Genomic DNA, 21,811 nt, shown 5'->3' on the forward strand with positions numbered 1-21,811 from the left:
TAATTTTTGTATTTTTAGTAGAGACAGCATTTCACCAGGTTGGCCAGGCTGGCCTCAAACTCCTGGCCTCAAGTGATCCTCCTGCCTCACCCTCCTTAAGTGCTGGGATTACAGGCATGAGTCACCATGCCCGGCCTAGTAAAGTGAAATAATTTATTGGCAATTATTTTTCCAGCAGAACTATTTTATACTATGATTTGAAATAAATTAGACTTCAAAGTTAGACAAAAACACAATCAAAGGAAGCCTTAATTCTTTAAACTCTTGGTATGAAAACATTTTACAATGGATTTTCTTCACTAATGTCAAAACTGAAATTATTTCAAACTCTGTAGGAATCACATATATGCTACCTAAATTATTATTAAAATTAGTAGAGGCAGTAGGCTTTACAGAAATAACTGTACTATCTCTAATATGTGCACAATTTTGTTTTTATTGGTTTTTTTTTGTTTTTTGTTTTGGTGGCAGGGGATAGGGTCTCCCTCTGTCTCCCAGGCTGGAGTGCAATGGTGGGATCTTGGCTCACTGCAGCTTTGAACTCCTGGGCTCAAGCGATCCTCTCACTTCAACCTCCTGAGTAGCTGGGACTACAGGTACGCATCACCACACTGGGCTAATTTTTGTTTTTGTAGAGATAGGATCTTACTATGTTGCCCAGGCTAGTCTCAAACTCCTGGACTCAAGCAATCCTCCCGCCATGGCCTCCCAAAGTGCTGGGATTACAGACATGAGCCACTGTGCCCAGCCCAATTTTGGTTAAAAAAAAAATAAAATCTTGCCAGGCCAATCTTGTCAGAGGCCAAAACTAACAACTGAAATTCAATAAAGATAAATATAAATATCCCGAACTTGGAATGAGAAATATTGATGGCATATGTATAGGATGGGGTGAAGGTCCAGTAATGATGAACAGTTAAAAAGAATGAAGGGTTCTAATTGACTGCAGTTTTAATATAATTGTTGACATGAGTGCCAAGGATGCTTTATAAAAGCTTCCATAAGAATGCAGGGTGCTGCTTGAATCAGAGGTGAGAGATGGGGCTTGGGTAATATAACTACTCTACTTGGCAGTAGACTGACCACCCCATGGACCATGTTTGAATAAGGCCAAGTGTAGTGAGTCCTGAGGAGAGAGACCAGATGGTATGGGTCACTACTTCTTGATTTTTTCATGTTAATAATTATTATCTAGGAGAGGGTCCCAGAGAACAGAGCTAGAGCCAACAGTGGACAGACAACATGCAGAAGACCTGAGCTGAAAATAAGGAACAATTATTCTTTGTTCCCTGCACAGGGAGTACCTTGTCACTGGAAGTGTCCAAGCCAGAAGTGCCATGGAGGGGAATCTCACCATGGGCAGGAGATAGGACTCATTGTTTTCTAAGGTTCTCCTTAATGGAGTATTCTGTGACCTTATTATTAATAATGCAGATAGTATTTTGGGCCATGAAAAGTGAACCAAGCCAGGCACAGTGGCTCATGCCTGTAATCCCAGTACTTTGGGAGGCCAAGGTGGGTGGATCACTTGAGGCCAGGAGTTCAAGACCAGCCTGGCTAACATGGTGAAACTCCATCTCTACTAAAAATACAAAAATTAAGCTGGGTGTGGTGGCGTGTGCTTGTGATCCCAGGTACTTGGGAGGCTGAGGCATGAGAATTGCTTGAACCTGGGAGGCAGGGGTTGCAGTGAGCAGAGATGGCGCCATTGCACTCCAGCCTAGGTGACAGAGTGAGACTCTGTCTCAAAAAAAAAAAAAAAAAAAAAAAAAAAAAAAGAACCAAGTTTAGCATGGGATAATGCATGTAGACAAGATGGAGGGAGAAATAGTCTGAACCTTAACCTAATTCATTCTTAAGATTGTTTTCTATTTTATGGAGGGCTAACACTTTAGGAAATTCAATCATCCCCTCACATCCCCACCCCACTTAAAAGATCTCATCCAAAATCCTCCCAGTCAGAAAATCAAGAAGCATTTACATCAGCTTTAGCCTAGATTTTCCAAAGGGGCTCAGTCTATGTATTGTGGACAGACAGTTCACCATGTGTCACTTGGAGCATCTCTAGTCCCTTACAGAGATCTCCTATTACCACTCCTATTACCTATTACCTATGTCTATCTCCTGTTACCATCTCCTATTGCCACTGTCAAATCCCAGAAGGAGATGGCTGCAAACTCCAATAAACCTTTTGCTTGTAGCAGCATGGGCCCCATAGATGAACTATCAATGCCCACGTGTCATGACTGTGTGGCACAGCCGATCTGTTCCTCTGTTCCTAGTAGCGCTGAGAAGCTTAGGGCAGGAGAGGACATCCATCCTGCTCTATTGTTTCCCTTCCCAGGGACTCTGTGAACATTCTCAGCTGCTTTGAGTCTTTCCTCCCATGCCCATAATGACTCATTAGGTAAAGATGCTGGAAAAGTATTTGACCCATAAGAACAGAATTCAAGCCGGGTGCAGTGGCTCATGCCTGTCATCCCAGCATTTTGGGAGGCCGAGGCAGGTGGATCACTTGAGGTCAGGAGTTTGAGACCAGCCTGGCCAACATGGTGAAACCGCGTCTCTACTAAAAATACAAAAACTAGCTGGCATCATGGTGCACGCCTGTAATCCCAGCTACTTGGGAGGCTGAGGCAGGAGAATCGCTTGAACCCAGGAGGCAGAGGTTGCAGTGAGCTGAGATTGTGCCACTGCACTCCAGCCTGGGTGACAGAGCAAGACTGCCTCAAAAAAAAAAAAAAAAACCCAAAAAAACAGAATTCAAGAATTACCTTGCTACCAGAGGCCAGAGCATAGCCTCCCCCAACCAGAATGACAATCTCCCAGGGCATGGTCTTCTGGAAGTCCTTCCACGTGATGATGGGCTCGGTCCCCAGTGAGTGCTCCTGGTTCTCTCCTGGATTAGAGAGAGATGTAAAGCCAGATAAACCCTGATGGGCGTGATTTGTGGAGACAGGACCCTAATTGGTGAAGTGGATGATTTGGGATACTGCTATTTGGGGCGGGGGCCGGGAGGGGGGTGGGAATCTGAAGGACCTTGGTAAATCTCTTTGGGAGTATTAGTCTGATTTGGGTATTCTTCAACTAGAGCTACCCCCAGTTTCTTCCCTTCTCTCACCATCATTCTTTTTCCCAAAGCAGGGCTTCTTCGCTGGAATGAGGAAGAGGAGGAAGCCAAGGAAGACAGAGACTGTGGCATCAGTACGGTAGCCTTTCCTAGTAAAGAGACAAGCATAGCTGAGGAGAAGGGTCAGGAATTTTCAGGAGTAACATGGTGTCTCGGAGCAGTCTGTCCGAACACAGTGCCTCTTTTTAGGACTTATCTAGAGGTGACATTAAGCTTAGTTCTTGCCAGTTGCTGCCACGCTATCCACTTTGGATTTAATGGGCAATGGCGAATGTCTGGAGGCAGGGCCTGGCTAGAGTAGATGTCTTAGTGTGAATTTGTGAGCCCGTTAATTGGGGCAAGTCCTAGATGGAGTGATCAGGAGTGGAGTTGGTTAGATAAAGGAGAATAGAAGAGGATGAGACCTCTTTCCTATGAAGGCCACACCTCCATGTGCCTCCCTTCTCAAGTGAGAAGTTGATTTCTTCTTTACAGTTGGTACTTTATAGATGTTTCCTCCTTTAACTTTCATAACCACCTATGAGGTAACCAAGCTTCCAAGAGCTTATGTAATGAGACTACATGCAGCACTGGATTCCAACCCCAGACCGGGACTCCAAAGAGTGTTTTTCCTTCCTGATTTCACACTGCAGCCTCCCTAAAAAGAGTGGATTTCCCGGGGAATGAAATCTTCCTGGCTTCATATCTGCCCCTGAGAGTCTATGAAGTCTTGCCTGAAGAACTGGGGTGAGGGGGTGGTTCTTAAGGAGGAAATGATATCACTTACTTTTCAAAGAAAGAATCCCAGCCAGGGACAAAGCCAGGCTCCCGGGTAAACCACAGTACGGTCATCAGGATGAAGAAAAATCCAGTCACCATTTCAGGGTAGCTATAAAATAAAACAGAAAGACCCACTCAGGAACTGAGAAATTTCTCCTAGCTTTTTCACTTTGCTTCTGGAAGCTTCTGTATTTAGAGTTTCAATACCCTAGACATAAAACACACTCACTGCCTAACCACTATGAATGGCTGACAGTGAGATGAGGAGAAGACTGAGTGGCCCCAGAAAACATGACATTAACCATGTTCCTGGAGAAACTTCAGTAGAAAGGGCAAGAGAACACAGCACTGTACATTTGTAAAATAATTTCAAATACAGCCTACAAGGAGAGTGCAGTGAAATAGGCAGCCCCAAACACTGTGCTGGTGGGAGGAGGAATTGCTACAACCTTTTTGAGGCCATTTGATGATACACATCAGAAGCCTTAAAGTTGGTCATTCCCTGGCCGGGTGTGGTGGCCCGCGCCCGTAATCCTAGCACTTTGGGAGGCCGAGGTGGGCGGATCACGAGGTCAGGAGATGGAGACCATCCTGGCTAACACAGTGAAACCCCATCTCTACTAAAAATGCAAAAAATTAGCTGGGCGTGGTGGCACGTGCCTGTGTAGTCCCAGTTACTCGGGAGGCTGAGGCAGGAGAATCGCTTGAACCCAGGAGGCGGAGGTTGCAGCGAGCCAAGATTGTGCCACTGCACTCCAGACTGGGCAAAAGGGCGAGACTCCATCCCCCCCCCGCCAAAAAAAAAATAGTTGGTCATTCCCATCATCTAACCAGAAATGCATACTGAGACATTAATTACCTATTAAAAACTGGAAGCATCCTCTATATCCAATGGTATTTCATGACACTGAATACATTTTGATACAACTCTATGTTAAAATGAGATGCATCCCTTGATAATCCCATTTCCACAGCAGAGTTAAGGGTGTGGAACATACTGTACTGAGAGTACATAGTTGAGTTGAGAAAGGCAAGGTATACAACAGTTTCAGTGTGGACTGAATTTTACCAAAAATACATAAGAGTTTTGCACAAAAAAGCATGGAAAGAAGTGTTAACATTTGTTAACATGGGGTGCTAAGAATCCAGTCAATTTTAATTTTTTTCTTATACCGTCTTGTATTTTTGAAATGTTCTACAATGAACATGTATTCCTTTTATAACTTAAAGCTTTAAATAAGACAGTGTCTACCTGGATTGTTTTATGCAAAGTTGTATGTGCCAATTGCCATAAAAGGAGAAATAGCACTAAATAGGAAGCTGGGTCCCTGTGGAAAAGCTGATGGAAGTGGCTGAGGGTTGGTTAGTGATTTCTTGGACGCTCTCTCTGCAAGTCTGTCTTTGATACTGCCTTATACCCTAAATATAGCACAGAGTCTCCCATCTCCCTGGGAGTGATAACTGGACCACTGTGGTGGCACGTCTGAGCAATGAGAGGTGGCCTGGCTTTGGAAGGAATTCACATTTTCCAAGAGGGTGCCTGTGCTGTCTTTCCCTTCTTCTGCCTCTGTCTGCTCCATGGTCAGCACTCCACCCCATGCCATGGCTATACCTTGGACTCCGAATAGAGCAAAGGGGAAGGGTGGCCACCTGAAATCTGGGCCAGCTTGGCTTTGGCACTAAATAGCATCTTCTAAAGGCCTGATTCAGAGTTGTGGAAAATTCTCCCAGTGTCAGGGATTGTCAGGAACAAGGCTGCTCCTGTGCTCACTTTACCTGCCGTGTTTCTGCTGGAGAAGGAGGGAAGAGGAATGGCTGATTTTTACCTAATGTCTCCCAGCTTTTCATATTCTTCTTGGATCCTCTTCTCTGACAACTGTTCCCTTTTGGTCTTCTTCTTCTTGCTCAGAGAGCAGGTCTCTTTAAAACTGAGAAGGGAGAATGAGCAAATGATTAAAGAAAACACACTTCTGAGGCCCAGAGATCAAATATGAGGTAAATACTAAACTGCTTGCCTGCTGTGGTCACTTTTCTCCTCTTTCACATGCTCTATCCCTCTATCCCCCACCTATTCATATGGCTTTTATCTGCCAAGTTATCTGGCCTCTCATCAACCTTCTCCCCTAGCCTACTGGGTGGGGATATCCATCTGGGTCTGTCTCTGGTGTATTGGTGTGAAGTGATGTCTCAGGGACTTATGCAAGTGTATTCGTGTGGGGTCATTTCTACCTACTTGTCTTTTACATAAGTAAAATAATCAGTGTAATGTGGTATATGTGTCTAGATGTATAAACTAAAACTTTTATTCCACTATGTGTCTAGATGTATAACTAACATTTTTACTCCAGAGAAGCTTTGTCTCTAGCCAAACAAACACACAAACATCTGCGTATATGGAACACACAGTGTTAGTTTTATGTTAGCAATACTGGAGTTAAGAAGTATATAGTTATCATTGGTTTGACAACAGTCTGAGTAAAAAGAAAAGTCAGAGAACATTTCTTGACCAATGGGAGCACTGGGTTATATGGACTAATAGCAAAACATTATATTATCTTCCCTTATGTGTTTGAAACTGATCAAATTTGGAGTAGACTGACTTGTTATTTTGAGGCATATGAGCATATTTTATTCAGGCTACTAAGTATAAATCACCCATGCCTATAAAGTTAAACCTAATGCAAATTCTACTTAGAGTCATATTTTTTATTTCCTGTTTCTTGGAGTAATTAGAAGTGCTCTATATGCTTTGAGAGCAATAAAACGACATTAAATACTCTTCACCTCAGACTTTGTATAAACTGGACAGGCTCTCTAACCATTTAGTTGGAATTAAGAACATTTCATTGTAGAGCTGAGAGTGAAGTGCAGAGTTCACATATGTTTAGAATGTCTAGAAGAGACAGCGCCTGACTCTCAGACCAGACCACTGCATTCTCCTTGAGCATCCTCTGTGGTTACTTGGCAGTCCCTCTTGCACAGAGCCATCCAGGGCCCATGCCATGGCCTTTGGATCAACAGGGGGGCTTCAGTGCTTTGCTGAAAGGGCCCTGGAACTCACTTGCAGCCCAGGAACAGCCAGTGCATCCAGAACCAGCTGACCACCAGCATGATGAGGGATATGGGGAAGCTGAAGAGGAACCAGGTGCCAAAGTTCACCACCTCTGCGGCTGGATACTGGCTGGAGGGTAAAGAACCAGGTCAGCAATTAGAAAAGGGAGGGTTTCCATATGGTATTTTGGGGTAGTATGCCAAATGCTCCCTAAAACATAGAGCTGGGCTAAGTGGGGAGATAATGATAACGATATGGTAAAACATTGCCTAGGACTCATTTAGTTGACAGTTGCAATTGTACAGAGCCCAGACAAGAATCATGAAACTAGCTAAAAAAAGGAATCAAAACAACTAAAATTAATATCATTAAAGTGTATATACTTTGCACTCAAGAGAATGACTCAGGATGTATTTGCCCTTAAAGATTCTGCTAAGTTTATTCATCTGGTTTTCAAGGCAACAGAAAATGGAACAGCTTGGTATACTTTGTTTCTAAAATCACCAAAGGAATTTAAGTTTTGATTGGGGGACACAATTCTGGAGAATCTGGAGCTTTAGGGCTTAATGAAGTTTTTAGATATTAACGGTGCCCATAAGAGAACCAGGACTTGGAATCTCCAAATCTTTATCAACATCCACTGGTCTCAGGGTAGAGGGGATTTGTATGGGGAACTGCTCATTCATCAGCAGGCAGAGCTGTGGCCCCCCAGCCCAAGTGCTGTTTCCTGGGGAGCCTGGATGGACTACGCGAGAGCTGTGGCTTTTGCCTAGACAAGGCTCAGGCCTAAATGACCTATGCTGTGTTTTCCTTGGGTCTCTGTTTTTGGGGCTGGGCGTAAAACTCCTCAAGGTGTGAGACATCCCTCTATCAATGATCCCTTCTCCCAGATCTTTAACTTCCCTCTCATCTGGATCATCCCTACCAGCATCTAAATGTCTCCCATCTTGAAAACTCCGTCTTGACCCTGCTCTACTTTCCTTTTATTTTTTTATTTTTATTTTTTTTTGAGATGGAGTCTTGCTCTGTCGCTTAGGCTGGAGTACAGTGGTATGATCTCAGCTCACTGCAACTTCCGCCTTCTGGGTTCAAGCAATTCTGCTGCCTCAGCCTCCCAAGTAGCTGGGATTACAGGAGCACACTACCATGCCCAGCTAATTTTTGTATTTTTAGTAGAGACGGGGTTTCGCCATGTTGGCCAGGCTGGTTTTGAACTCCTGACCTCAGATGATCTGCCTGCCTTCGCCTCCCAAAATGCTGGGATTACGGGCATGAGCCACAGTGCCCATCCCCTATTTCCTTTTATTATCATCCCACATCTCTCCTTCCCTTCACAGCCAGCTCTCCATTTTCTCACCTCTACCTTAGTCCTCAACTCACCAGAATCTGGCTGCTTCTGCCACCTCTTGACCAAGGTCCTCTTGCCTACATCACCAGTAACCTCCACGTCACCAAATCTAATGGATACGTTTTCATCCTTACTTTGCATCATCATTCATTGACATTAAATATTGTAGGCACTTCCTTTTTCTTGAAATACTTTCCTCCCTTGGGTAGAGTGGCACCAGATTTCCCTTCCCTCTCTGCTGTCTGATATTGTTTCCTTCTGTCCATTAAATATGTGAGCTTAATATTTATGTCCTCTGTTCTCCTTACCCTGTATATTCTAGGTAATTTCCTCCACTCCCGTAGCTTCCCTTACCAGGAGGCAAAATGAATATGTGGCCCCTTTACCCAAAGGTTATTATGAATATCCAGGCAGGGACAGCAGAGCATTAAACCAAGCGTGACGCCTGTCTGGGCATGGTGGCCCTGTGTCCCTGTACAGGCGGCACGCCCATGACCCCAGCCCTGCAGGCCGCTCTCTTCAAATCTATGCCTTCAGCCTAAGCATTAATATTTGCCTTGACATTCACAGGTCTGTTTTCACCTGGACATCTCAGCCTCTATGCCAATTTTTCCAACACCCCATATTTCCTCTTTCCCCTCTATTCCTTCACCTGCTGAGGGCAGGAGCCTGAGAGGCAGACGCGGCCTTTCCCTCTCTCAGGCCCTGTCTAACCTTCCTGAGACCCAGCAAGTGACTGCTGAGTTTCCCTTAAACCTGACTGTTCCTCCTCCCCACTGCGCTGTCAGCCAAGCCACCGGCTGCCCTGGACAACTTTGCAGCAGTGTCCTGAATTGCCTTCCTGCTGTCTGGTTTCTCCTTTCCAATCTGTTCTCCTTTTTTTTTTTTTTTCTTTTTCATCCAGAATGAGTTTTCAAAACTATAAATCTGACCATCTCACTCCCTGCTTAAAATTCTTTAAAAGCATCTCAGAGCCTTTCAGATGTGGTCCAAGTTCCTCAGTGGGTCTTGCCAAGCCCTGGAGATCTGCCCATCCAGCTCCCTGGCCTCCTCTTACCCTCTGTCGTTCTCTTTTATGTGCTCTGCTGTCCTGCCTCGGAGCCCTCCTACGTACTGCTTTCTTTGTCTGGATAATCTCTCTTCATCTAGTTTACTCCCGTCCTTCAGGTTTCCACATGGTCGCCTCTTCAGGGAGGCATTTCCTTCCTGCAAATGGGCGAGCTCCCCCAGCAGGGCTCTCCCTGCAGAGTCCTGGACTTCTCCAGTCTCACTTAGCTATAATGACTTGATTTCCCCCTTTTTTTCTTTTTTTAAATTTTTATTTATCTTTATTTTTTGAGATGGAGTCTTGCTTTGTCACCCAGGCTGGAGTGCAGTGGTGCGATCTCAGCTCACTGCAACCTCTGCCTCCTAGGCTCAAGCGATTCTCCTGCCTCAGCCTCCTAAGTAGCTGGGATTACAGGCACCTGCTACCATGCCTGGTTAACTTTTGTATGTTTAGTAGAGATGGGGTTTCATCATGTTGGCCAGGCTGGTCTCGAACTCCTGACCTCAAGTGATCCGCCTGCCTTGGCCTCCCAGAGTGCTGGGATTACAGGTGTGAGCCACCGTGCTGGGACTCTTTTTTTTTTTTTTTTGAAGCGGAGTCTTGCTCTGTTGCCCAGGCCGGAGTGCAGTGGCACGATCTCGGCTCACTGCAACCTCTGCCTCCTGGGCTCAAGTGATTCTCCTGCCTCAGCCTCCTAAGTAGCGGGGATTACAGGCGCCTGCCACCATGGCTGGTTAACTTTTGTATTTTTAGTAGAGATGGGGTTTCACCATGTTGGCCAGGCTGGTCTTGAACTCCTGACCTCAAGTGATCCGCCCACCTTGGCCTCCCAGAGTGCTAGGATTACAGGTGTGAGCCACTGCGCTGGGACTTTTTTTTTTTTTTTGAGACGGAGTCTTGCCCTGTTGCCCAGGCTGGAGTGCAGTGGCATGATCTTGGCTCACTGCAACCTCTGCCTCCCAGGTTCAAGTGATTCTCCTACCTCAGCCTCCTGAGTAGGTGGGATTACAGGTGTGCACCGCCACACCCAGCTGATTTTTGTATTTTTAGTAGAGACGGAGTTTCACCATGTTGGTCAGGCTGGTCTAGGGATCCTGACCTTGTGATGTGCCTGCCTCGGCCTCCCAAAGTGCTGGGATTACAGGCATGAGCCCCCGCGCCTGGCCTTTTTTTTGTTTTTGTTTTTTAAATAGAGACACTGTCTTGCTCTATCGCTCAGGCTCGGGTTCAGTGGCAGGATCATGGCTCACCGTAACCTCAAATTCCTGGGCTCCACAATTCTGTCTCAACCTCCTGAGTAGCTGGGACTGTATACAGGTGCGTGTCACCATGCTCAGCTAATTTTTTAATGTTTTCTAGAGACAGGGTCTCACTATGTTGCCCAGGCTGTTTTTGAACTCCTAGGCTCAAGCAATCCCCCCGCTTTGCCCTCCCAATGTGCCGTATTACAGATATGAGCCACTGTGCTCAGCCTGTTTTTCCCTCTTCCTACAGAAACTCTTCTGTTCTCATTTTCTACCATATCTCTAGCACCTAGTCCAGTTCCTGACACACAGTGGTGGTTAGTAAATATTCGTTGACCAAGTGAATCACTTACTTGTTGAAGTGTTCCAGGAAGATGAGGCTGGTGGAGGTGCCGATGATGGTGGTCAGGCCACCAATGGTAGCGGAGTAGGATATGCTCAGGGAGAGGCACTTGCAGATCATCTGGTCATGGTGGGACCTGTACTTTCTGTTCAGCTTCTGCTTCCTGGGGCTGGGGGTCAGGACTTGTGGCTTTTCCTAACAAAGGAAAATCAGCGAATCTGTCCAACCCAGCTTGGGCTGTCTGGCCAAAGCATGAGAGGCAGGAGGCACCATGGTACAGCGGAAAGGGTTTGAGCTTGGGTGTCAGAAAGACAAATCACAGTTTCTACCATTTATCAACTTGGGCATGCATCTGAGCTGCAGTTTCTTCTTTGTAAAATGGTGGAAACCATATTTTCTCTGCTGAATTGTTGTGAAGAGTAAATGAAGTAATATATGTAAAGCGCTTAGAACACTTCCTGGCATTTAATGAATGGTAGGCTATTATTATTTTTGTGATTAATGTTATTATTGACAGCATGGCTTGTTTTTTTATTTGAACTCCTGTAAAACTAGTGTCACTCTACATTGTGTTTGAATAACAAACAGATGTTATTCCTGTAGAGTTAGAATGACAGGATTTGGCCTTCCCCTCAGGCCCTTTCTAATCCTACCAAGACCCATCAAGCTACCTCTGAATATCTCTCAAATCTGGCCATTCAAGTCCATCAAACCCTGATGGAGAGATGACTAAAAAATACACCTGGATTACATAAAAACCCTAGTCTTCATTGGGAAGAGGGTTGAAGTGTGATTATTTCCTCCTTCCCTTCCTCATTCTTTTCTCCTTGCCTGACTTTTCCTCTCTACTTTTTTCTTCCCCCTTGCAGATAAACTTCAGTTTAGTTGTGGTCCTCTCTGAGCCTGCTTGGTCCAGATGACGGCCTTTCAGGGTCAGAGAGGTTGCTGAACTCTGGTCTCAAGTGTTTCCTGAAGAAGCAAGTCCCTCCTATTCCCTTCACACCTGGCCACCTTCATTGATTCTTCATGAGACTAGGAAAGTCCTGGTGCAATTGTCAGCAAGTCAGGTCATGAAAGAACCAATGGGGAAGCGCCACCTTGCCACATCTCTCAAAGCCCTTTCCCACTGCCCCATCTTCCTAGTGGGGCCGAAGTATGGCTGACCCTTCCAGACCTCTAAAAGATCCATTGATTAACAGAGCTGGAAGAGACCTCAAAGATTCTTTGGTCCAGTGGTTTTCCACAATCCTTTCTTCTACTGAAATTTTACACAGAATAGTATAAGTGTAGCAATTGGATACATCCTTTTTTTTTTGAGGCAGGGTTTCACTCTGTTGCCCAGGCTAGAGTGCAGTGGTGCCATCATAGCTCACTGCAGCCCTGACCTCCTGGGCTCAAGTTATCCTCCTACCTCAGCCTCCTGAGTAGCTGGGACTACAGGCATGCACCACCATGCCAGCTAATGATTTTACTTTTATTTTTAGTAGAGACGAGATCTGGCTGTGTTTCCCAGGCTGGTCTTGAATTCCTGAGCTCAAGTATCCTCCTGTCTTGGCCTCCCAAAGTGCTGAACCACCGCACCTGGCTGGCATGCATCCAATTTTGTAATTGGAAGTATATTGATGGGTTAATTGCATGTGGTCAAGGAGACTTGGATTTGAATCAGAATGCCCCCCTATCTAGTTCCTTGGCCTTGGGTTATGATTTCATCTCTGCCTTGTTTGCAAAAATGGAGCTCAAAATCGCTACCTCATTGAGCCAAGACCATAGAAAAAATGCTGAGTGCAATGATTGATACATAATAAGCATTTAATAAATGGTGGCAGTTATTTATGATGATGGATATTAAACAAGTGAGACTGTTTTGATGAACACAGACATTTGAAATCAAGGGTCATAAGTGACAGTTGCTATTTTATACAAGCCTCAACATTCATTCGACTTCTGCATTTTGTTTCAGAGGAATCGTGCCAGGAAGACAATTATTAGTTCAGAAAAGCAGGTGCCTTACAATCTTAGGATACTCAAATAAAATATTTGCAGTGTCCCTGAAGCACCTTTGAAGACTAGTTTGAGGACCTCTGATCTACACCAAACTCCAGCTTTTATCGTTGAAGACACTGGGGCTCAGGCAGTGGACTGTCTTGCTAGTCAAGTGAGCTTGATGTCTCACCTCCACAGCACACACAGGCCAGACATGTATGAGGGTAATGAGTGCCTGGTGACAGCTCACTAGCCTGATTCCCTTACGACTTCAAGACCAGTGCCCTTGGGAAGCAGTTCACAGCGTTTCATGTAGGAAACAGGGCTAGAAGGGGCCGTTCTATTACCTGGGATGGGTGTTGCTTCTTGCCCTGGTGTTGGTTTGCAGTTTTGATGGGGCTGGTGATCGAGGGCACACCATTCAGGTTCTGTTGGGACAAAGGCCATCTCACTATTAGGAAGAGGAAGTGGTGAGCCAGGTGCCTTGAGAAGGACCACCTAGTCATCCCAGGGCCACCCCATGCCTCAGCACTGTGGGAACCAGAGGCCAGAAGCCAGGGGGAGCATATACACCAGGGCACCTCAGCCAGGCCTGCCCCGCCCAGCCTGGTGTCAAGCTCTGCACTTGAAGAGGCTTTGAAACTAGGCAGAACATGGCTCTGCCCTTAGAGGAGAGCCAGTCTTTCTGGGACTTTATTAGCTAATGAAGAACCCTTTATATATAAGATGAAAAAAAAGAAAATGAAAAAAAAATAATCACAACCAAGTCCACAGTTTTTTGTTTGTTTTAGAGACAGGGTCTCACTGTGTTGTCCAGGCTGGGGTCAAACTCCTGGGCCACAGCGATCCTCCTGCCTCAGCCTCCCCAGTAGCTGGAAGTACACGTGCACACCATTGTACCCAGCTGAAGTCCAATGTTTAATTGGCCTTTTATACTTCTCATGAAAAGATGTATAACCAGATTTGGGGGAGGTGAAGTAAGTTCGAGTAACTGTGTGCAGGTAAACTCTGCTTTCCCCTGTAAATGTGTTCTTTTTATTTTTATTTATTTTTATTTTTTGAGATGGGGGTCTCACTCTGTTGCCCAGGCTGAAGTGCAGTGGCACGATCTGGGCTCACTGCAACCTCTGCCTCCCAGGTTCAAGTGATTCTCCTGCCTCAGCCTCCCAAGTAGTGGGGATTACAGGTGCCCATCACCACTCCTGGCTAATTTTTGTATTTTTAGTACAGGCGGGGTTTCACCATGTTGGCCAGGCTGGTCTTGAACTCCTGGCCTCAAGTGATCCTCCTGCTGTGGCCTCCCAAAGTGCTGGGAGTACAGGCATGAGCTACCACGCCCAGCCAATGTGTCCTTTTTAATAATAACATTCTGTCAATGGAATCCTCACTGAAAGGAACTCTAAGGTGGATCTGTGGCTGTTGAAAATCTGGTTCTGAATCTTGGGTTTCCATGAAGAAGTGCTGAGGGATTTTCAAGTGATTCCAAAGCACAGAAAAACCCCAAGGCCATACCTCGTTGTGCATCAGAGTGGTGAGGTCTGCGTTGGACCTGCTGGAACCAAGCAGAGGACACAGGAGCCACGTCAGTGAGGCCGACTCTTGGGAGGGGAGGTCCCCCTGCATCAGGCGTTTCGTGTAAGGGACTTAAACTCTCTGGATTCCAGTTTTCTAGTCTCCAAAGAAGACTAATCTCTCCCTCGTCTTCCTTGCCTTCTGAGATGCTGTAAGGATTAGTGGGGCCAGGGGCCTGCTTCCTTCTGAGGGCAGGGGCAGCACTTTCCTTTGATATTAACAATTGTCCTAACAGCAGACGTGGAGTGGATATTAGATAGAGAGTGCACATATATGGGCTTTAACCCCCAGACGTTGTTAATCCTCATCACAGATCTATGGTCCCGGCATTCATACCTCCATTTACACCAGTACTTAGCACGGGGATGCTAAGTGGTGGAGGAGGGTAGGAGTCCAGGAGTCTGTCTCTCTGGAGAGCCTATGCCCCCTGACCATGTTCTCACTGGCTGACTCTCATGTTCTCACTGGCTGACTCTGGGAAGACCACTATCTAGAAAGGGGAACTTGTGATATGCGTATCTGAGGTGACAGGAGCAGGGAGGGCCTGGATTGTACTCAGGGAAAGTCAAGGGAGAGGGAGAGGGTGGGGGAGGGGGAGGACTTCTGATCAGCAAGTACACCTCAGGGGGTGAGTCTCTCCCACCCCTGCTGGTCCCCAACCTTTGCCTTGAGGACAGAAGAAGATGAGAACTTAGTCATCAGTGTAACTGACACACTGAGTGATCAGTGAATGTTTCCAGTTTGTCTTAGTTGCGAGGACAGTGGGAGCCACCAGCTCAGCCACTGTGAAGACAGAGAGCGTATTGGGCACACACATGCGGGATGTGGGTCCTGCGGCCATGGTCCCTCTCCAGGCTCTGGCAGGGAAGGATAAGCTGACAGGCGTGCAGAGGGAAGTGTTCTTTGGAGTGAGTTCTTAGCCTGGGAGGAGAATGTGCTGTGATGTTTCCCTTCCCTTCTTCCCAAACTGGGTGAGGAGGGTAGGCGAGGATCCTCAGGTAGCATGGGAGGTGGTGGCCAAAAGAGTGCTGTCTGCACACCCAGCAAATGACCCAGTTCCCACCAGCACAAAAGATGCTTAGAGTTCTAGGGACAACTCAGGCTTTTCTTTTGGAGTTTGGGGATACATTTTTGTGTGGAAAAGAGCAAAGGCAAGGAGCCAGTAGGGTGATGCCAGAGAGGCCACAGGGAGGAGAAAAGGCCACAGTGAAGATGGCCTTTTCCTGGGTCACCTGGGACAGGCCTGCCCAGAGGCAGAGGCAGCCCCAATACAGGGGTTGTGGGGGAGTTAACCACCAGAGCACAGGCCCAGGAGGGTGGTGTGAGTGTTAATCCCAGAGCAAGGCCCTGCCATCAGGCCTGAGGCCCTGCAGAGGGCGCCATAATGGGATGCTCCAAAGACCGTGAAGGCAGTTGCCCCACAGATGAAAGAGCCAGGGACTGAAATCTCAGAGAGGGCACCAACCCCAGACCTCAATAGCCCCCGTCCAGACCCTTCTCACCCATTTATCTTTCCTGTACCCTAGAGCAGCTGTCCCAAGCCCAGAAAAGTCAGAAGCAGCAGAGTGAGGGTGCGGTTAGGGGAGGAGGAGAAGAGGGAGGTGGAGGAAGACAGAAAGAAGGTCAACTCCCTCCCCCGACTTACTTTCACCTTCTTTCTTCTGCAGGCCTAGGGTGAGGGGTGGGTGGGTGTGGGAGAAGCTTTGGCTGAGAAGTTGAAGTTTTGATTTGAATTTGGACTAGTCTCCCAAATGTCTGAACATGAGATTGTTATAATACCTGAAAGGAACCAGGAGAGCTACGGGATTTGCCTGGGATATCATCAAGGGTGATGTCATCAAGAAATCCAATATGCTATGATTGAAGATAGTGGTGGAGAAAAATAAAGCGATTTCCTGATGGCACCCTTCCACGTCTGTCCCACTGTGAACGCTGATTTCACCCAATGTGCGTTCTCCTTTTTTACAACAAGGGCAAATGACAGAGCTGAGCTGTGTTACAAATCCGGCTTTTAAATGTGGACTATTCATTGCGGCATGCCTGTGGGCCACATTTTGAAATAGAATCTCCAAATGGAATCAGCTGTTAATGGAGCTTCCTCCAGGAATGTCTGAGGCTGCTTCTCCTTTTCCAGCTCTGCTTCCCATCATCACAAGGCCCTCTCACCTCCTGTCCCCTCATCCCCTACCTGTCACCTAAGTTTTCTTTGCCATATCTAACAAGACCAAATCTACCAAGGTCTTATCTAATATCTAGAAAATATTTCATGATTCTCCAAGAATCTGCAGTGGCATCGAGATGTGAACGGTTTTCCGTTAACAAATTAAACATACTATTTTCCTAAAAGGGACATGAATTTAGAAGAGATTCTGCATGGTGGCTGTGTGGACAGTTCGTATATCCACTGAGATTCAGTGTGGCCTTTTAATTTCTTCCTCATCACTGCAACACTGTGGTTAAGGGAGTGACTCTCCAGGTCCTGACAGGTCACTCCTAGGTATGGAGAGGAAATGGGGGAGGTTGGGCGGGGTGGGGGGGCGGTGTGTGGCAAGGTGGTGAGCTTGGGCGGTACATCTCAAAGAGCTGTTTATGGGTCTAGGTCCCCTCTTTTCTGACCTCCCCTATGGACTCTGAGAGGCGCTGTCTGGGAAGAGGGCAGTCATACTCACTCTTCATTGACAAAGATGAGTTCCAGAGAAGGTTGGCTGTTCTTTACATCCAGACCTATGAGTAGCAAAGAAAAGCAGTATGTGAGAGGTGGAGGCTGGGGCTGACCCTGTGGGTTGGAGCATAGCTCAAGGGCTTAGGGCGGAGGTGGGCCATATGGAGTGGGTGACATTTCTCCTTCCCTTTGCTCTGTAAGTAGAGTGGGGCTCATGGATGCAGACTGGCCCCAGGGTTTTGCAGTGATCCTTGAGCATTTGGGGGCAAAGAGCAGTGTGTACCCTTGAGCATTTGGGGGAAAAGAGCCCAGAAGTGAAGGAGGAAGGAAGAGCCAGAACAGGGAGTTCAGGGAAGCTTCAGAGTCCAAGAGCTGGGATGGGAAAGAGGAGAGAGGGAAGAGGAAGGGGAATGTGGGGGCATGGCTGAGGGGGTCCTGGGGTGGGCACAAAGTTGGGCAGTCTCCCTAGAGGAGCCAGGCAGGAGGACCCCAGGGGAGGTTGGAGGAGCAAAGGAGAGATGAACTCCAGCAAACTGTACTGATGGGTTCGGCCTCTTCGGTGTTGGAGTTGCCCGCCACGAGCTGCTCGTCCTCAGCACTGACCAGCTCCTGCAGCACGGCCTCCACTATGGGCATCACCATGGCGGTGGTGGAGGTGTTGGACAGCCACATGGACAGCAACGTGGTACAGCACATGAAGCAGAGCAGCAGCCTGGAAGGCAGGGAGGGTTGGGGCAGAGCATCCACAGAACACGCATCCCTGCGGCTCCACAGTGGGCCTCCTACCAACCTGCTGGGGCTGGTCTAGACAGCTGTGGCTGGAAAGGCAGGCATTTGTCCTGCAGGGTGCCATTCAGCTCTGTACTCCCAATGCTTGGCACAGCGTAAGTATTAAAGCAATACTTCTTGAATGAATGAATCACACTTCATGGACTAGCGGCCTTAGCCAGAAAAAAGTCCTTAGTGAAGCAAAGAATAGCTCTGGTAGTAGGGCCACAGGGTGTAGACTTACCATTGTTTTTCTGTCTCTGCGGACATTGGCTGGAGCTTGGCGGTGATGTGTGTTTGTGTGTGGAAGGCAATACTTTGTTTGCCCTCGCAGCCAGCAATTCTGTGAGCGCCATGGCACTCCTTGCTTTGCCGCCAAGTCACCATAGATATCAGTGACCCAATAGAGATGAATGTTTGGAGCTCACAGTTCCACCCACTACCTGTCAACATGCTGAAGGCATAGCCCCCAAAGTCACAGAAGTGTCCCGTGTCACTGTGTGCACTTTTCCAGCTGACATCTTAAAGCATCAACACTTGGAGAAAAACACTAACAAGGTTAACCCTCTAATTATTTCTCTTTGGCTTTGAGAACATTGTGCAATGTGTGCCTGTACAGACATGTCCTAGTTTCCATAAGATAAGCCAACATAAAGACTACTGTGTTTATTATTTTAGGTGGAATCACTGACTTTGCACAACTTGGGGACAGTACGTTTATCATGTGGACTCCATTGGCTGACAGCGACATGACTTTGCCAATTCTGTACCTACACGGGTAACTGCCTCTGGGGGTGGCAACTTGCTGACTGATGTAAATAGGGAGGAGTGGAAATGTGAGAGGATAAAAATTCTTGCAGATAGTACACAGAGATTTTAAAGAGCCACAGAGTCTCCATATGATGTGACGAAATGCCACTGTGTGCCTGGGAGGTTGAGTGTAGGGGCAAGATTATTACTGAGTTAGGGGGTGGATTAAGCTGTAGTTATCAGACCTGTTTGACAATCTGGGAGACAGGAACATGCTTTTAAGCATAACCTATAGTCATCTAAATGACTCATATTGAGAACCAATACTATATTATTTATTTATACTCGTGTTGACTCCCATAGGAGTCAGGGCAGCTTACATAAAATACAGCAAGAAAGTTGTAAACTAGAAGGAGGTGAGCAGGATATTCCAAAAGGGAAGGTACAGGCAGGGTAATCCAAATGGAGCATCGCTGAAGCTAACACAAAACTCAACCTTGACACTGTAACACATTCCCCGAGGGTGGGACTCCCTCCCGCATCACAGTCAAACGCAGTGTCTCTAACTGGGTCTGTGGTCTGAACTGATGACAAAAACTCAGGGTGGATGGGAGGAAACATTCATGTCTCCTTCAGTGACAAAGGAGAAGACAGCCACTTCTGGTCCAGCCTGTTCCCTGATACACAGGAAACAGGTTGGGAAACAATTTTTCTTGGTCCATCCTGTTTTACCTAATGGGCCCCTATATGTTGTAAGCTGCTGCCCTTGCAGCCTAGGTCAATGGGTAAGTTCTTTGGATAATGATAGCAAGGTCACAGGTTTAAATCTCTACTCCATGATCACAGGCCCTCTCCCTGGACGGGTCCTATGGCTCTGGTGTCAGCCCAACCCTTTGGTAAAAAAACAGCTGAAGTGGACATCCCGCAGTGACCTGAGACCACTGTCCTGGTGGCACACTGGGAGCTAGAAGGATGCCCTATGTCCTGGCATCCCAAATAAGACTTACATGCCTGGCTTGGCTCCGGCCATCAAGACCATGCGCAGAGCAATGCGCTTATGCAGGTTCCACTTCTCCACGGCAGCCGCCACGCAGATGACCCCCACCAGCAGCAGCGTGGTGTTCTTGAAGTACTCCGCCGCCACCTGTAGGGAGGCCAGGCATGTCAGCCACCCTCCCGGACCAAAGACCCAGGGCCCAGCACCAGCTGGGAGAATGGGCCATACCCAATAAAACCTTTTCTCAATCAAAGAGGCAGGTGAAGAGGAGGCAGGGGGGTGAGGATTATTGAAATAGCCGCCCATCCTAGAGTCACATCTACTGAGCGTTCACTGTGGGCAGGCACTGTGCTAAGTACTTGACAGATTATTTCATTCAATCTGGCCCGTAACTCTATAGGATAGATGTTCTTCTCCACTTTGGAAAACATAAAACCACTGTATTTAAATATGATGTGAATATGATTTTAAAGAATAAACACATATAATTTTATATTGATCTCTTAAAATAACCCTAGGTTTCTCCCCAAACCTAATTTTTAATGTTTTTAGAAAATATTAGAAAATTATTTTCATTTCATTTCTATTAGAAAATTAATACACGCTCAGTATGGAAAACTTCAAAATATAGAAAAAGTTAAAGACAAAATTACCCTTAATCATGCTACTGTAAATACTTATAGTTTCTTCCATTTTTCCTATACCTATATAGATAAATGGATTTATACAGTATGTATACTTTTATATCTTGCCTTTTTTTCATTTAACATCATATCCTCATTATTGTTTTTCTTTGAGACAGAGTCTTGCTCAATTTTTTTTTTTTTTTTTTTTTTTTGTGAGATGGAGTCTCGCTCTGTCGCCCAGGCTGGAGTGCAGTGGTGCGATCTCGGCTCACTGCAAACTCCGCCTCCTGGGTTCACGCCATTCTCCTGCCTCAGCCTCCCAAGTAGCTGGGACCACAGGTGCCTGCCACCACGCCTGGCTAATTTTTTTTGTATTTTTAGTAGAGATGGGGTTTCACTGTGTTAGCCAGGATGGTCTCAATCTCCTGACCTCGTGATTCTCCTACCTCGGCCTCCCAAATTGCGGGGATCACAGGCATGAGCCAGTGCACCCGGCCTTAATTTTAAAAATTTAAATAATTCCCAATAATTCTCAAGTTCCAATGAATTCCAAAAATGAAAATAGTACAAGGAATACCTATATACTCTTTTTTTTTTTTTTTTTTACCCTGAACCATTTGAGGGTAAGTTACACACATTTTGGCTGGTCCTTTACCCCTAAATACTTCAGTGTATATTTTCCTTTCTTTCTTTCTTTCTTTTTTTTTTAAATTTGAGACAGGGTCTCACTCTGTCGCCCAGGCTGGAGTGCAGTGGCATGATCACGGCTCACTGCAGCCTCAACCTCCCAGGCTCAGGGTATATTTTCTACGAATAGGGATTTTCTCTTCCTTAGTGGCCACAGTACCAGTTATAAACTCCTTTCTACTTTTTAATTTAATGATGGGGAAGTTGAGACATAGGGCAGTTAAAAAGATGTTCCGCATGTTTGAGGTTCATGGACCAAATCTTTGTTGATTCTCTCACTTGGAACATTCTCTCTTTCCATCTCTGCCTGTACATTCCAATCAGACTTTGAAGCCCAGTTCAGGCCTGGCATCCTCTAGAAAAAACCTTTCTTGTGGCCCTAGCCTCTGATTCCAGAATATTTCTCCTGGGCACCATTAATTCCGCACACCACAGAGCACTTGGAGCAATGCTTGAATGATTGCTTCCTGATTGTACTGTTGTCTGTTTATTTTTGTATGTGTACTTCTCTTGTCTCTCAACTAAATTTTTCGGCTGTGAATGGTTCCCTTCTATATATCTTAACACCTAGTAGAATAATATACAAAAGTAGATGCTCAATAAATATTTGTCACATACATGAGAATTGCTTCCAACTGGAGGAACCATACAGAAATTGAGAGGAAAAGCTACAGAAAAGTTTAACTTCTAATTGAAAAACCCTCTTAAAGTGAGAAAACAAGAATATTTTTAACTGTAGCAAAAATAAAAATTCAACAGGAAAGGAAATACATAGTAAAATACATAGCATTTGAAATAATATGTACATGATCATACTAATTTTGATTATTGAATTAACAAAA

The 21,811-nt window shown here is 46.2% G+C and overlaps 1 protein-coding gene and 1 long non-coding RNA gene across 5 annotated transcripts in view; one reads left to right on the forward strand and one right to left on the reverse strand.

Annotated features, from left to right (window-relative positions):
- Positions 1-4,488, forward strand: part of LOC134810575 (uncharacterized) — a 14,886-nt gene extending 10,398 nt beyond the window's left edge. Inside the window, exons 2-3 of the long non-coding RNA XR_010159009.1 lie at positions 472-596; positions 3,145-4,488. This is a non-coding gene — a long non-coding RNA (uncharacterized LOC134810575). The remainder of the gene's footprint in view (positions 1-471; positions 597-3,144) is intronic.
- The window catches only part of SLC13A4 (solute carrier family 13 member 4), a 47,137-nt gene that overhangs the window by 7,210 nt on the left and 18,116 nt on the right, over positions 1-21,811 (reverse strand). Inside the window, exons 3-13 of one of the 4 annotated variants that reach the window (XM_001146756.7) lie at positions 19,667-19,803; positions 17,681-17,853; positions 17,149-17,203; positions 14,420-14,456; positions 13,255-13,335; positions 10,935-11,119; positions 6,951-7,070; positions 5,716-5,817; positions 3,897-3,998; positions 3,122-3,219; positions 2,775-2,899 (exon numbers count right to left, since the gene is read on the reverse strand). In XM_001146756.7, the coding sequence (XP_001146756.4) occupies positions 2,775-2,899; positions 3,122-3,219; positions 3,897-3,998; positions 5,716-5,817; positions 6,951-7,070; positions 10,935-11,119; positions 13,255-13,335; positions 14,420-14,456; positions 17,149-17,203; positions 17,681-17,853; positions 19,667-19,803 (1,215 nt within the window). Of the gene's footprint in view, positions 1-2,774; positions 2,900-3,121; positions 3,220-3,896; positions 3,999-5,715; positions 5,818-6,950; positions 7,071-10,934; positions 11,120-13,254; positions 13,336-14,419; positions 14,460-17,148; positions 17,204-17,680; positions 17,854-18,153; positions 18,455-19,666; positions 19,804-21,811 lie in introns of those variants that run through there. The other 3 variants (XM_009454276.5, XM_016958196.4, XM_016958195.4) reach the window with 3 other exon arrangements.

This window comes from Pan troglodytes, chromosome 6 (assembly GCF_028858775.2).
Source record: "Pan troglodytes isolate AG18354 chromosome 6, NHGRI_mPanTro3-v2.0_pri, whole genome shotgun sequence".
Classification (NCBI taxonomy): domain Eukaryota; kingdom Metazoa; phylum Chordata; class Mammalia; order Primates; family Hominidae; genus Pan; species Pan troglodytes.